Source organism: Panicum hallii, chromosome 8 (genome assembly GCF_002211085.1).
Source record: "Panicum hallii strain FIL2 chromosome 8, PHallii_v3.1, whole genome shotgun sequence".
Taxonomy (NCBI): Eukaryota; Viridiplantae; Streptophyta; class Magnoliopsida; order Poales; family Poaceae; genus Panicum; species Panicum hallii.
The window spans coordinates 17938983-17952575 of NC_038049.1; the positions used below are offsets into that span (position 1 = coordinate 17938983).

Here is a 13593-nt window from a genome sequence, read left to right on the forward strand (position 1 = left end):
TCCTGCTCTAGCTGCCTGTTGGGTGTGCTTGCTGAAAGCTGAATTCTGATGTAAACTGAATGGTTTGCCTGGTCCTGATGCAGTGCAAAACAGGCCTAGGCACCTTTTGTCCGTGGAAACTCTAAAAGAAAAATAACCATTTATGTATATCCCTGCCAACAAGTATGCATCTGTGACATCATATTCACTCAAGTGGAGGAGATTGGGGGAGTGTTTTGGATTGTGATCCCAACCAGCCAAGCTAAAATTTCATCGTTGCGAAATTAAAATATGATCAAATTTTGGTCATTTTGGAATTTGGATGGTGGGTCAGCAAAATTCCAAAATATTATCGACTACAGTCAGACTACCTCATGCGCCCGACACACGGGGTGGAATGGCCCAGCCGAGCCACGGGAGCCCACGAAGCTGGAAAGCCCAGCCCAGCCCAGCCCAGCCCACGGCTATTCCTCGCCCACGAAGCTGGGCAGACGGATTCGTCGAGAGGAACCAATCAAACCCTAGCTCCCGCCGCGCGCGAGAGTCTCGGCGTCCGCCTCCTCCAGATCTCCAGCAGGTGGGTGCCATGGCGCTGCGCCACGTGGCCAGGAGCGTCGGCGTCCCCGCTCTCTGGCAGGCTCCGGTGCCCCGTGCGTCGCCGTTGGCGGGCCCTACACCTCTCGCCTACAGCTTCCCATCGATCAGCCTGTCGAATTGCTTGTCCTTCCAATCGCTCTAGGAACAAACAGCACCACTGATGGCGGCCGTGTGCAACTATTACATTCCCTTGTCAACCAGTCGCTTCAATTTTCCTGCAGACACAGCGATGCCATCCCAAAGTGTCAAAACTGGTTAGCGCCTGCTGCAAAACGAACTAGCACGCGGCCTGACTCTGCAAAAGGAGCGAGCTTTCTTGCAATTAGCTAGCCCAGACCCTGGTTAGAGGGGACTTTGCATTGGGCGCACTACTGTGATCGCGCACGTCTGCTGCTGTGTGGAATTTCCTTTATTTTTTCGTTCTTTTAGAGAGCCTTCCGTGGCCTCTCGTTTGTAACTCCTTTATTAACACTTTATTAACAGAAATATGCACAGTCTGTGCTCGTTCATTAAAAAAAATTCCTTCACTTTCTTTCTTCAATTTAGTCCAGTACGGGTTATATCTTGATCATCCTAGTCAAATCAAACAATGGTGCACTAGGAACGTCCAAGCTAGTATCCACTGTTACGCTATTCCAGCAATGTGTTCTGCTAGCATCCACTGTGTCTGAAACCTGAGACTTCAGTTGGGCAAGTCACGTGAGAATTTCCATGTGGGGATTCGGTTTGTAGTGCGTGCCCCATACATGTACCTCTATTAGCAATCATTGAAGTATTGAACAATTAGTTGTCTTACTTATTCGGTCATCTTTGTTGTGTTTTCTTTGATCTTAGCTTGGGCACCGCCTTGGAGCTATGATCATGACTTCTCGGAAACTGGAGTACCACGTGGAGAAGGAACTTGGAAGATTGTTTTGGGAAGAGAGGAAAAAAAATACACAAATGTATGGAGAAAAGGAGCTAAAAGAAATACTGGCTACAATCAAAGCTCTGTCTGAACCTGCAAGGTAAATGCACCATGAGTTGTCCTCATTTGATTTAACTCAATTGAAATGGTCCTAACATTCAGGCGTTCTTCATGTCTTTCTGATAGTGAGTCCATCGAGCATGCATGAAGCATGGAGAAACTCAAATGATGGTGTTAGATGGGGTCTGGTGTCGCTGTCTTTGGCCTCGCAGTGTAAACAGATCCATCTAGACTTCATGAGGCAAGGGAAATGTCCGTGAGCAACTATGTTTACACTAAATGTGAACTAAGTTTACACTAAATGTCCTATTTTTTGTTGGTCCAGCTATGACAATGTGCTAATAGAGTGCACCCAGTTTATGGTAACCCAAGCACCTGTCTTGGTAACAGCCTATTGATTTTGTACTGTGTTTTGGTCTAAAGTATTTATATTACCTGAGTGAAGAAAACTGTTGATACCATAACAGTCTAACAACAACCAAGAGGCGCAACACGGACTGCAATATGGTTAATTCTCATGTACAAAGCATTAGGCATATGTACACTAACTTGAAATGCCCGTCTTCTGACCCTGCTTATTCCTGACAACCTTAAAATCAAACTCAAGATCTGGCTGCTATTTATGTTCTTATCATAGGCATGTGAGATTCTCAAACTAGGATGTCAAATTTGCCATGAGGTCTAACACTCCTAGTCCAAAGTAAGAACATGCTAAGTTGTTTTGGGAGCTTCTCAAGCCTTATCCTGTTATTATGGTAGTGAACTACATAGTATTGAGTAGAATTAACTACTCTCTGAAGGAATATATCATCATTGTCCATCCTAAAATCACTTACTAGATCCAGTTCATGTGCCGCTGGTTATCTGTAAACCATCCAGGAATCTTGTTCCAGTTCTGCACATTAACACTATTTTAGACCAAAAGCCTTTTTGTTCAAATATTTAAAAGGTCTGGTGAGGCTGAATATATGTCTGGGTTAAAGTACTAAACAAATATTGCCATTGATTGGATGCCAGCTTCAGTTGTTCTTCAGGATATGTGCTTCCAAACTTAAAAGTTAAGATCCTATATTGTTCCAGAAATCATGATATGCTCCAACTGAGTTGTCACTATAACTTTATCATACTGCTTAAGAAGGTAATAGGCAAAAAAGTGGTTACCCACCTTTAATGACAGCAAACACAAATGTTGTGTCCCACTTTTCCTGGACCATCGGTTGGTAGGACACCAAATTTGCTATCACCAACAGTTGCTAAGATAGGGATGTCCAAGATTTTGAGAGGAAAGAGAAGTGAAAATTAGTATTAGGGGTCAGGGGTTGAAGAGGAGTTGGTCCCGACAAGGAATCTACGTTGATTAATGAAGTATTGTTTTCCTTTTGTATTCAACAGCAGCACGAGGGAGTGCTCGTCAGCATTTGTCTGTAATTGCCAACAGGCATAAAGTGGCGAACATAATCTGTATATGCATGGTGCATATTACAAATATGATGGATGATTGGCTAATCCCACATCTCTACAACTAGAAGATTGATGGCCCTCTCTTGTTAGTAATATGTAACTTCGCAACTGCTGTAGAGTTGCTTCTCTTGCCCTTTTGTTTGGAGTATTGGACCTAAATCCTACCTATTGGCAGATCTGTTCTCAGTTATGCATAATAATCTCAAATTTTGTATGCTCCTCGAAATATGTACTCCATTCCTTTGTTTCTCTGTTTCTGTTTCCCTGATTGATCTGTTGATGGTTGAGTTTTCTGATTGATCGATGTTACATGCATGATCTAGAATTTCAGGCATAGCAGGGGTGGTGTTCAACTGATTTTTTTTTTCTGAATCCACTCTGCAATCATAGTCCTGCAGCTGAATGGTGCATGCGCAAACCATAAGTCAAGGAAGTGAGGGTCTCCAGTTTCTGATCCGCTATTTGCAACAGCTTTCCAAATCATTCTTCGTTTGCTTTGACTCTTCAAGCTTGCATTCTCTAGGCGTATGTGGTGCTATGGGTAGACTTCCAAGTTCCAAAATATCTGGAACATTGAAGCTTCGGCATTCTGGCAGAAGTAATCTGTTGGCCGTAAAAAGTGTTTGCTAGGTGGGTCAAAGGGCATGTGATGGCTTGGTGTGTCACCTTGACGTATGAATCTCTAGAACTCAGCTAGCTCCAACTACAAACCACTCAAATCTTTGAACGGTGGATCTGCTTGACTAGTCATTGTTGAGGCTAAAGGTGGAAAAAAATTAATCACTTGGTAGCATGTGCTGTACGTTCAGGAAAAGAGGAATTCATCACCTCCTGTTACATAATGGAACTTGAACATGTACCAGCGAACAAGGAATTCAGCAAGGTACTGGTCGAGAAACTGTATCAGAATATAGTGTTTTTTTCAGTTTGCAGAAAACACCCGAATACTTGCAGTTTGCCAGAATAATTTTTATGCCATTCTTAATATGACAACTTAATAAGGAAGAGTTAGAGAAAGGTGATCAATACAATAAGTAGTTTCCCTTCTTTGGTCTAAGAAAAGCTGCGAACTCGTTAAACCAGTGGCCTTTATTTTATTGCTAATGCTCCAACTGAAACAGGTGAACTTTCAGCGGCATCTCCTTCAACTGTAGCTCTTCCTGGAACAGCATCCACAGGGACCGGTTCAACTACATTTGACTGCTTACTGGTGCATATATTATTTGGGGGAAGCTACTGCTTCTACGATAGCCCGGCTTCGAGTTCTTTTTTTTCTCATTAATAGAAGAAAAGAAGTAATTACAAGCAAAACACACACTACACACACAACAGGGGTTTAAGTTACATTCTTGCCGGTTGACACTAGAACAACGACCCAAACATCAGCCCTGCTAGAACTCTTCACCCGGGGCTGCAAGCAAAGACAAGCCCTTGGCTCCTGCTATGCTCCACCTCCAGATTTCGTCACCCACCAAACTCAACGCTGTAGACAGGTGTGGGGATTTCCCATTGAAGACACAGTCGTTTCTGTGTTTCCACACTGTCCAAGCCCCCAAAATGATGAGGGTGTTCAGGCCCTTTTGAAGAGTGCAAGGTACTAAGGTGATAGCTCGCCGCCACCATTCAAGGAAGGAGCCTTCATCGGGTTGTGGGTAGAGAACCGCCATCCCCATTCGCTGGAGAAGAATGAACCAGAAATGCCTTGTGAAAACGCAGCTGACCAGCAGATGGTCTATCGTTTCCTCCTCTTGATCACAAAGCAAACACAGCTCGGGGTGCGGCAGGTTTCTTTTTGTTGGAGTGTATTGTGCCCATGGGGCATTGTGGCCCATTGGGCCCATGTGTATTACAATACCTATAACAGGGTTTGTATTCAATAGAAAAGTATCTCTTCTGTATGGTATCAGATTAGGTTGCTCTCCTTCTCTCCTTCTGCCCGCCGCCGCCGCCGCCCGCCACCATGGCCGGCCGCCGGCCGCCGGCCCTCTCCTCCTTCCCTCCCCGTTCCTCTTCCTCTCCCTCCTCTGCTCCTGCTCCGGCCGCTGCGGGCGCCTGGGCCGCCGGCGCCGGGCTGCCGCCGCCCGGTTTCCCCGCCGCCGCGCTGGTCCTCACGGGGGGGGGCCGGCCGCGGGCGCCGCCGCTCCCCTGCTCCAGGACGCGGGGGGGCCGGCCGCGAGCGCCGCCGCGGGGGGGCCGACCGCGGGCGCCGCCGCCGCTCCTCCTCTGCTCCAGGGGCTGCCGGGGCTGCCGCCGGGTGCCGCGGCGGGCGCCGCCGTGGGCGCCGCAGTAGGCGCCGGAGCTCCTCTGCTCCAGGCTGCTGGCGCCCTGGGACCCCTGCAGCCCGCCACCACTGCTGCCGCAGCAACTGCGCGCGCCGCCGTCGATCCGGCCGCCCTGCGGGCCGCTGCACAGCTGCTGCAGGCCGCGGGCGCTGATCCGGTCGCCCTGCGGGCCACTGTGCGGCTGCTGCCGGCCGTGGGCGCTGCTGGCACGCAGCCCGTCATCGATGCCGCGCCTAGTGCCGCTCAGTCTGGCCTCGGGATGGCGCCCGAGGATGCACCGTTCTCCGGCGCCTTCCGAGGACAGCAGGCCGACGCCGCTCGCGCCGCGGCCCTCCTCACCGCCAAGTCGGAGGCTTCAGCCGCCCAGGAGCGGGTCCGTGTGGCTGCCCTCGCCTGGGAGCGCGAGCGCGCCACGGCCGACGCCCTCGCTCTCCGGGTCGTCGAGGAGGAGCGCTACCTCCGCATCTCCTCCGGCCAGCCTGTCGACCCTGAGCCCGGCACCTCCTCCTCCTTTCGGGCCCTGCCCGCTGGATCTGGAGCTTGGTACGATCCGACCGACCCCTCGGTCGCCCAGCTCCACCTCCAGGCTGCTGGTGTCCAGAACATCAGGGCCCTGGTCTCCGTCCTCCTCGACCCCGCGTCCTCCTCCTACAGCCGCTGGCGGGACCAGGTCCTCCTCACCCTCCGCCGCTACGCTCTCGACGACCACATCCTCGTCGACTCGCCGATCGAGGCGCGGGACGTGACGTGGCTGCGTCTCGATAGTGTCGCCATGTCCTGGATCTTCGGGACCATCTCCCTAGATCTTCAGGACCTCGTCAGGACCCACGGCGGCACTGCGCGACAGGCTTGGGTGGCGCTCGAGGGGCAGTTCCTCGACAACGCCGAGTACCGCGCCCTCCAGCTTGATGCCACCTTCCGCACTTTCCTCCAGGGGGACCTCTCCGTCGGTGAGTACTACCGACGGATGAAGAGCATGGCTGATGCTCTTCACGACCTCGGGGATCCGGTGTCCGATCGGGTCTTGGTGCTCAATGTCCTACGGGGCCTGAGCAGCACCTACGACCACCTGAAGTGCTGGATCACCCGCCAGAGGCCCTTTCCCACCTTCCTGCAGGTCCGGGACGACCTCGCTCTTGAGGAGCTCACCAGGGGTCTTGCGCCCGGATCCTCCTCACCCTCCGCCGCGCTTGTTACCGCTCCACCGTCCTCCTCCGCTGCTCCTGCCACCTCCCTCCTTGGGGCTGCTCCCGCCGGGTAGACCGGAGGAGGGGGGGCCGTGGATGTCGCCGGCGACGGGGTGGTGGTGGTGGCACTGGTGGCCCTGCTCCTGGGGATACCGGTACCGGTGGGGGCCGTCGGAGCGCGTTGACCTCGGCTCCTGCTCCTGCCCCTGCCCCTGGAGGTACGCCCTGGCCATCCTTCAGCAACCCGTGGTCAGGGCGCATCTCGATGTGGCCGCTCCAGGGTCAGGTGGGGGGCCTTCGTCCTCAGCTCCAGCCGGCGGCCCTGTTCACTGGTGCTACTCCTTTTTTCGCGCCGTCCTGGACCCCGCCCGCTCAGCCTAGCCAGCAGCCGACCTGGCCGGGGGGGTGGGACCAGGCCGCTCTGGCGCAGTCCTTTAGCACCATGGGACTGACACCGCCGGTCAGCACCGAGTGGATCGCCGACTCGGGTGCCTCGTTCCACACCACTCCTGATGCCGGTATCCTCTCTTCTGTCCGACCCCCACACCCCTCTTGTCCTTCTTCTATCATGGTTGGTGATGGGTCTTGCCTTCCTGTCACCGCCATGGGTTCTGCTCCTCGTCTTCCTAGTGTTCTTGTTGCTCCTCGAATGGTTCACAACCTTCTTTCCATTCGCCAGTTTACTGCTGACAACTCTTGTTCTATCGAATTTGACTCCTCTGGCCTTACTGTGAAGGATTCGGCTTCCCGGCGTCCTCTTCTCCGATGTGACAGCCCGGGGCCCCTTTACACCCTTCGGCTTCCTGCTTCCGCTGCCTCGCTTTCGGCTTCTTCATCTGCTGCCTTTGCCGTGACACCTTCTTCCACCACCTGGCACCGCCGGCTTGGTCACCCCGGCCGCGACGTTTTGGCTCAGCTCAGCCATAGTACCGATGCTCCTTGTACTAAGGCCCCTGCTGAGCACCTCTGTCATGCATGCCAGTTAGGTCGTCATGTTAGACTTCCGTTTTCTTCTTCTTCTTCGCATGCTGCGCATGCTTTTGATCTGATTCACTGTGACCTGTGGACATCTCCTGTACTCAGCATGTCTGGTTATAAATATTATCTGGTCATTGTTGATGATTTTTCTCATTACTCTTGGACTTTTCCTTTGCGCACCAAGTCTGAGACCTTCCCCACCCTCCTCCACTTCTTTGCCTGGGTGTCCACTCAGTTCGGCCTCACAGTTAAGGCCGTCCAGTGTGACAATGGGCGAGAGTTCGATAACTCCACCTCCCGGTCCTTCTTCCTGTCTCGGGGTGTTCGTCTGCGTATGTCTTGTCCGTATACCTCTCCTCAGAACGGCAAGGCTGAGCGGATGATTTGCACGACGAACGACGTCGTGCGCACCCTCCTGATCCAGGCCTCTCTGCCCCCGCGCTTCTGGGCTGAGAGCCTCCACACCGCCACCTACCTGCTTAACCGTCTTCCGTCCACTGCTTCTCCCGCTGCCACTCCACACCACGCTCTCTTCGGTACCCCTCCTCGCTACGACCACCTTCGGGTCTTCGGGTGTGCGTGTTACCCTAACCTCCGCCACCGCTTCTCACAAGCTGGCGCCCTGATCGACTCGTTGTGTGTTCCTCGGATACTCCCCTGACCACAAGGGGTACCGATGCCTTGACCTCACCTCTCGCCGCGTTCTGATCTCCCGACACGTCGTCTTTGACGAGTCGGATTTCCCCTACTCTACCTCCTCTACACCTTCTCCTGACCCCGAGCTGGAGACTCTGTTTCCGACTGACCCGGTGGTTCAGCCACCGTTCCCTGTCTGTCCTTTTCCTGCAGGTTTCCCTGGCACGCCGGCACCGTCTCCGGTGATCCCTGCTGCGTCGAGCGCGGCCCCGGTGCCCGCGGTCGCACCACGCGCGGTTCCCGGACCTCCGGTCGTGCCGCGCGTGGCCCCTATGCCTTCACGTGCACCTGCGCAGTACGCCCAGCCGGTGCAGGTGTACCGGCGTCGCTCGGCGCCGACCCCGACACCACCGCAGTACACTGAGCCGGTGCAGGTGTACCGGCGTCGTTCGGCGCCGACCCTGGCGCCGCCTCCTGCTCCGGAGGCTCCTGCGACGCTGACACCGGCGCCGTCGCCGCTGCCGCCTCCTCCAGCTCCCTCTCGTGCCGAGCCGGAGGTATACCACCCGCCAGTCATCCATCGGGATCCTCGGCATATCCATCCCATGGTGACTCGGCGGATGGCCTCTCAGGCCGCGACTCTCTCCGCCGCCGAGGGAGAGCCGCGTGTCTCTCCTGTACCCTCCTCTGTCCGCGACACCCTGGCGGATCCTCACTGGCGTCGCGCGATGGAAGAGGAGTATGCGGCTCTTCTTGCCAACCAGACGTGGGACCTTGTGCCGCGTCCATCTGGTTGCAATGTGGTGACTGGCAAGTGGATCTGGACGCATAAGCGTCGGGCTGATGGCACACTGGAGCGCTAGAAAGCTCGCTGGGTTCTCCGGGGGTTCACACAGCGGCCTGGTGTGGACTATGATGAGACCTTCAGCCCTGTCGTGAAGCTTGCTACGGTGTGCACTGTCCTGTCGCTTGCGCTCTCGCGCTCTTGGCCTGTGCACCAACTGGACGTGAAGAATGCGTTTCTTCACGGCACTCTGTTCGAGACTGTCTACTGCTCTCAGCCAGCGGGATTTGTGGATTCCAGCCGTCCTGATATGGTCTGCCGGCTCAACAAATCTCTCTATGGGCTGAAGCAGGCTCCTCGGGCTTGGTACTCTCGGTTCGCCACGTTCTTGCTGACATTGGGGTTCACCGAGGCCAAGTCTGACACGTCTCTCTTCGTCTACCGCCGAGGGGATGAGACCTCTTATCTGCTGCTCTACGTTGATGACATTGTGCTCACAGCCTCGAGTCAGCAGTTCCTTCAGAGTGTCATCTTCTCTCTGCGGCAGGAGTTTGCTATGAAGGATCTCGGTCAGCTCCACCACTTCTTGGGCGTCACTGTTGAGCCTTGCCCGTCTGGTCTTCTCATGCACCAGCGGCAGTACGCACTCGATATCTTGGAGCGGGCTAGGATGACTGATTGCAAGCCCTGCTCCACTCCTGTCGACACTCAGGCGAAGCTGTCCGCCGATCTGGGTGATCCGGTGGCTGATCCTACTGCCTACCGGAGTCTGGCTGGTGCTTTGCAGTACCTCACCTTCACCAGGCCGGATCTCACCTACGCTGTCCAGCAGGTCTGTCTCCATATGCATGATCCCCGGGAGTCACACCTTGCTGCGCTGAAGCGTCTCCTCCGCTACGTCCGTGGCACTGTGGACCTCGGCCTGGTACTTCACCGCTCGTCTTCTGCTGAGCTGGTGGTCTACACCGACGCTGACTGGGCTGGCTGCCCGAACACCCGTCGATCCACTTCTGGCTACGCCGTCTTCCTGGGCGGCAACCTGGTCTCCTGGTCGTCCAAGCGGCAGCCGGTTGTCTCTCGCTCCAGTGCCGAGGCGGAGTACCGGGCTGTCGCTAACGGCGTTGCGGAGGCGTCCTGGCTTCGACAGCTCTTGGCGGAGCTCCACAGCCCGCTCGCCAAGAGCACGATCGTCTACTGCGACAACGTCAGCACCGTGTATCTCTCCACCAACCCCGTCCAGCATCAGCGGACAAAGCACGTGGAGATCGACCTACACTTCGTGCGCGACAGAGTTGCAGTCGGCGATGTTCGGGTCCTCCATGTCCCGACTACCTCCCAGTTTGCTGACATCTTCACCAAGGGGCTGCCCTCCTCGACCTTCTCGGAGTTTCGATCCAGCCTCAACGTAGCCGGTGGCTAGTCGTGGCTGCGGGGGGGTATTTGCCCCTTGTTCTCTCTTCTTGTCTAGTCTTGAACACCGCTGCGCCGGTTGTTCAGACTGCGGGGGGGTGTTGGAGTGTATTGTGCCCATGGGGCATTGTGGCCCATTGGGCCCATGTGTATTACAATACCTATACCCTGTTAGGGTTTGTATTCAATAGAAAAGTATCTCTTCTGTACTTTTTGCGAGGGTGCGACAGGCTTCGAGTCCTTTTCGGTAGGTCTAACTTCGTCAAAGCAAAAGATGGTCAAGAATTGAGAGGAAAAAACAATGAGAAGACAAGTCAATAATATGAGTTAAATTAGTGAGGCATGGGGAGGAATTGGTCTTTGCAAGGAAAGAATGTGGCTTATAGAAGGATTATTTTTGGACTTCAGTCGCCTCAATTTCTTTGTTGACTCTAACAGTCTAACGGTAACATGAGACTCTGCATTTCAGTACTTGTCATCTGTATATATATAATTACCCAAGGGGAATTATATTACGTGGTCAGTAGTTTCGTGGGAATCACATGGAGAGTGATTGGATAGCTGATGAAGACCCGAGAGTGAAACAAAATAAAGATTTTTTTATGTCCAAACAAAATAAAGTTTTGAACATATCTCCCCGTTTCTATGCATCATCAGGGCTCATCTTGTCTGACACTCGAGGCATGTCAAGTTGTCAACGCTTGGTTAAAGCTATCCCAGTAAATGTTTTTCTTACAGGGAAATCCCTTGCTGGGAAACCATCCAATACCAAAAAAAGGCCGAGAACGTTTTAATAGATTCACCTTGAGCTTCTAGTATAGAAGGCGTACATGTTCTTGGTCTGAAACATATTCAGACAAATTCAGTAACTTCGGCTTTCTTTATGAGAGGTTCCAATATAGTCAGATACAGAGAATAATAACCCGTGGTACTAAAGTAGCTACACACTCGAAATTTAAATAGAAAATAAGAACAGGTCATAATATAGCTTCATGATATAGCTTTCCTCCTCTTGCTGCTGTATTTGGAGCGTTTGACCCAAATACTAGCTCCAGGGATATCTATGTTTTTGACAGATTTTATCCTGAATTGTGAATATTAACTCTAATATTTGATCCCCCCCCATTAGCATCCTATTTCGAGCACTTTATTCCTCCCTTGTCTCCCTTATCCATCAAAGTTACATGATTTATAATTTTATAGGTGTAGCTGAAGTGCTTGCCAACTGAATTTCCTTTTCTTTCTGCAACCAGTTCATGAGCAACCTTTGCAGCCGGACAGGCATTACATGTGAAACCAATAAGTCAATCCAGTGAGACACACATCTCCGAGTCCTAACCTCTTCATCCTGTCCATAATTTTTTTTCCTAGCTCCCCCAAAAGTGCTCCGTGTTCTCATGCTTGATCTCCTTGTGTTGATGCAGGGCTTCTCAACATAAATGAGTGCAAAGCCATGTTTAGACTTCCAAAGTATTTGGTAAGCCATCGCTTTGGCATTCTGGCGGAAGTAATCTATTGCCCTTGGCAGTATAATCTCTTCCAGCTGTTCCAAGGCAACATCTTTATGCAAGCAATCTTGCTCCTTGCGAACTGTTGCTGCTATTTCAGAACTCCTATTTGCTGGCAGGATGTCCTCCGAAGAGCCATGGGGCGCAAAGGTGATCCCGGCTTTCAGATATGGATAATCTTCCAGAGAAATTATGTCTTTGGACAGTGAGGTCTTCTGCTTGCTGCAAATAGAGAATGATAGTCGTTCACGATGCAAACTAAATTCAATTACTGGTTCTAGCATAACATCTGATAATCCTGACATGTCTTGGTTACTAAAACGTCGAACATCATGCTGACCATGCTGTTTGCAACAAAATGGGTTTGGGCGAGTCCACTGAGATGCAAAGCTGCCGAGTTTGTCCCAATGTTCTCTATGGTATGAATAAATAGATGGCGCCCATGAGTAATCTTGAGTAAGCAGTTGAATAATTTCATTTCTAATACTTTCAAATGTACAGTTGAAATGAGGGGCAAAAAACTGAAAGCACTTAACTGTGATCCCAACTACGTCTCTACTCTCTGAGAGATGTACGGTCAGACTGAAGTGGATATTAATGTCTCTTGTACTATCATACTGGATAAATATCAGGACAACATTTGTTCCATACTCTGAAGTACGGGTAGGTCCCAACCACAATTGACATAAAGGATACTTATTTCCCCGGACGATTTTATGATGTAGCTCCTTGCTTGCAAAAAGATTCTGGACAGGAGAGCAAAGGGCATGTGACGACGTGGCGTGCCACCAAGCTCTATGAATCTCAGAAACTCACCAGCACCATTTGCATACCATTCAAATCTTTGGGCAATGGACTTGCTCAACTCATTGTTGATGCGGTTCAGAATAGAGAAAACAAATGACTTTGTAGCATGCACAATACGGTTAGGAAGGGAGGAGTTCTTTACCTCCCGTTCCATTTGTTCATCTTCAAGGATTCTCTGCTTGCATTTGTGCAGCGTGTCATTGCACTCTTGAGCAGCACGCTTCAGCTTCCTACGCCAACGCAATAAGGATGCATCTGTGATCTGCCACTTTTCAGATGTCTCAAGAGCAGCCTCCAGCTTGATGTGAGCCATCTCTAGCCTCTCCATATTTCTGTTCACATTTGATTCCTCTTTCTCCACAAAATTTTGAACAATACCAGATAGGATTTGACTAAGTACTGACCAATTCCGCCATCAGAATTCAAGCATCTGTAGCCTCCAATCCTTGCTCAGGACAAGTAATATATAAAAGTATGCATGAGAGCTTAGATGATGAACTTTGGATCATGAACAAAGATGATTTAGCTTAGTGGTTTTAAGGGTGTATTGTCGACCGAGTTGGGTGAAAATTGTGAATAGCTAACCTCTGTATAGAGATCAGGGTGTTAAAGTTGGATGAGAATGTTGCCCAACACGTTGAGAGCCAAAAGAGGTAGATGGATCATTAATATAGATGGTTCTGATCGTGAGGGGTGCGGAGCAGTTGGCCTGTGCAATGGAAAATTGTTGATCAAGGCAGAATTATTTTTTTATCTTAACTTTTAACTGAAAGAACTGCTTCTTTGACTTGACTAAAACATGAGAGCTAGTCTGTACGTGTCACACCTGGTTTTAAGGAGAAACCAGATGCATCTCAGATGTGCGGTAGGATCAAGTTTACACACATATGATAGGCGATATAAGTGTATATCCGAAACAATGTCATAACCGAAAGTCTTAATCTTAAGTAAACCGATAAATATTTTAAACTAGCAGTGGAACTTCATCTTCATAGGC

General features: G+C 51.5%; 2 protein-coding genes across 2 annotated transcripts; one reads left to right on the forward strand and one right to left on the reverse strand.

Annotated features, from left to right (window-relative positions):
* The first annotated feature begins 565 nt into the window (after window positions 1-565).
* On the forward strand, window positions 566-6547 carry LOC112903662. The gene is made up of 2 exons (XM_025972894.1): window positions 566-622; window positions 5345-6547. The coding sequence occupies exons 1-2, from the start codon at window positions 566-568 to the stop codon at window positions 6545-6547; spliced, it is 1260 nt and encodes a 419-aa protein (XP_025828679.1).
* A 4533-nt stretch (window positions 6548-11080) lies between these two features.
* On the reverse strand, window positions 11081-12924 carry LOC112903663. Its single transcript, XM_025972895.1, has 3 exons — window positions 12542-12924; window positions 11621-12011; window positions 11081-11122 (listed from the first exon to the last, which is right to left on the reverse strand). Exons 1-3 carry the CDS (start codon window positions 12922-12924, stop codon window positions 11081-11083), a joined length of 816 nt encoding a protein of 271 aa, XP_025828680.1.
* Window positions 12925-13593: the final 669 nt, after the last annotated feature.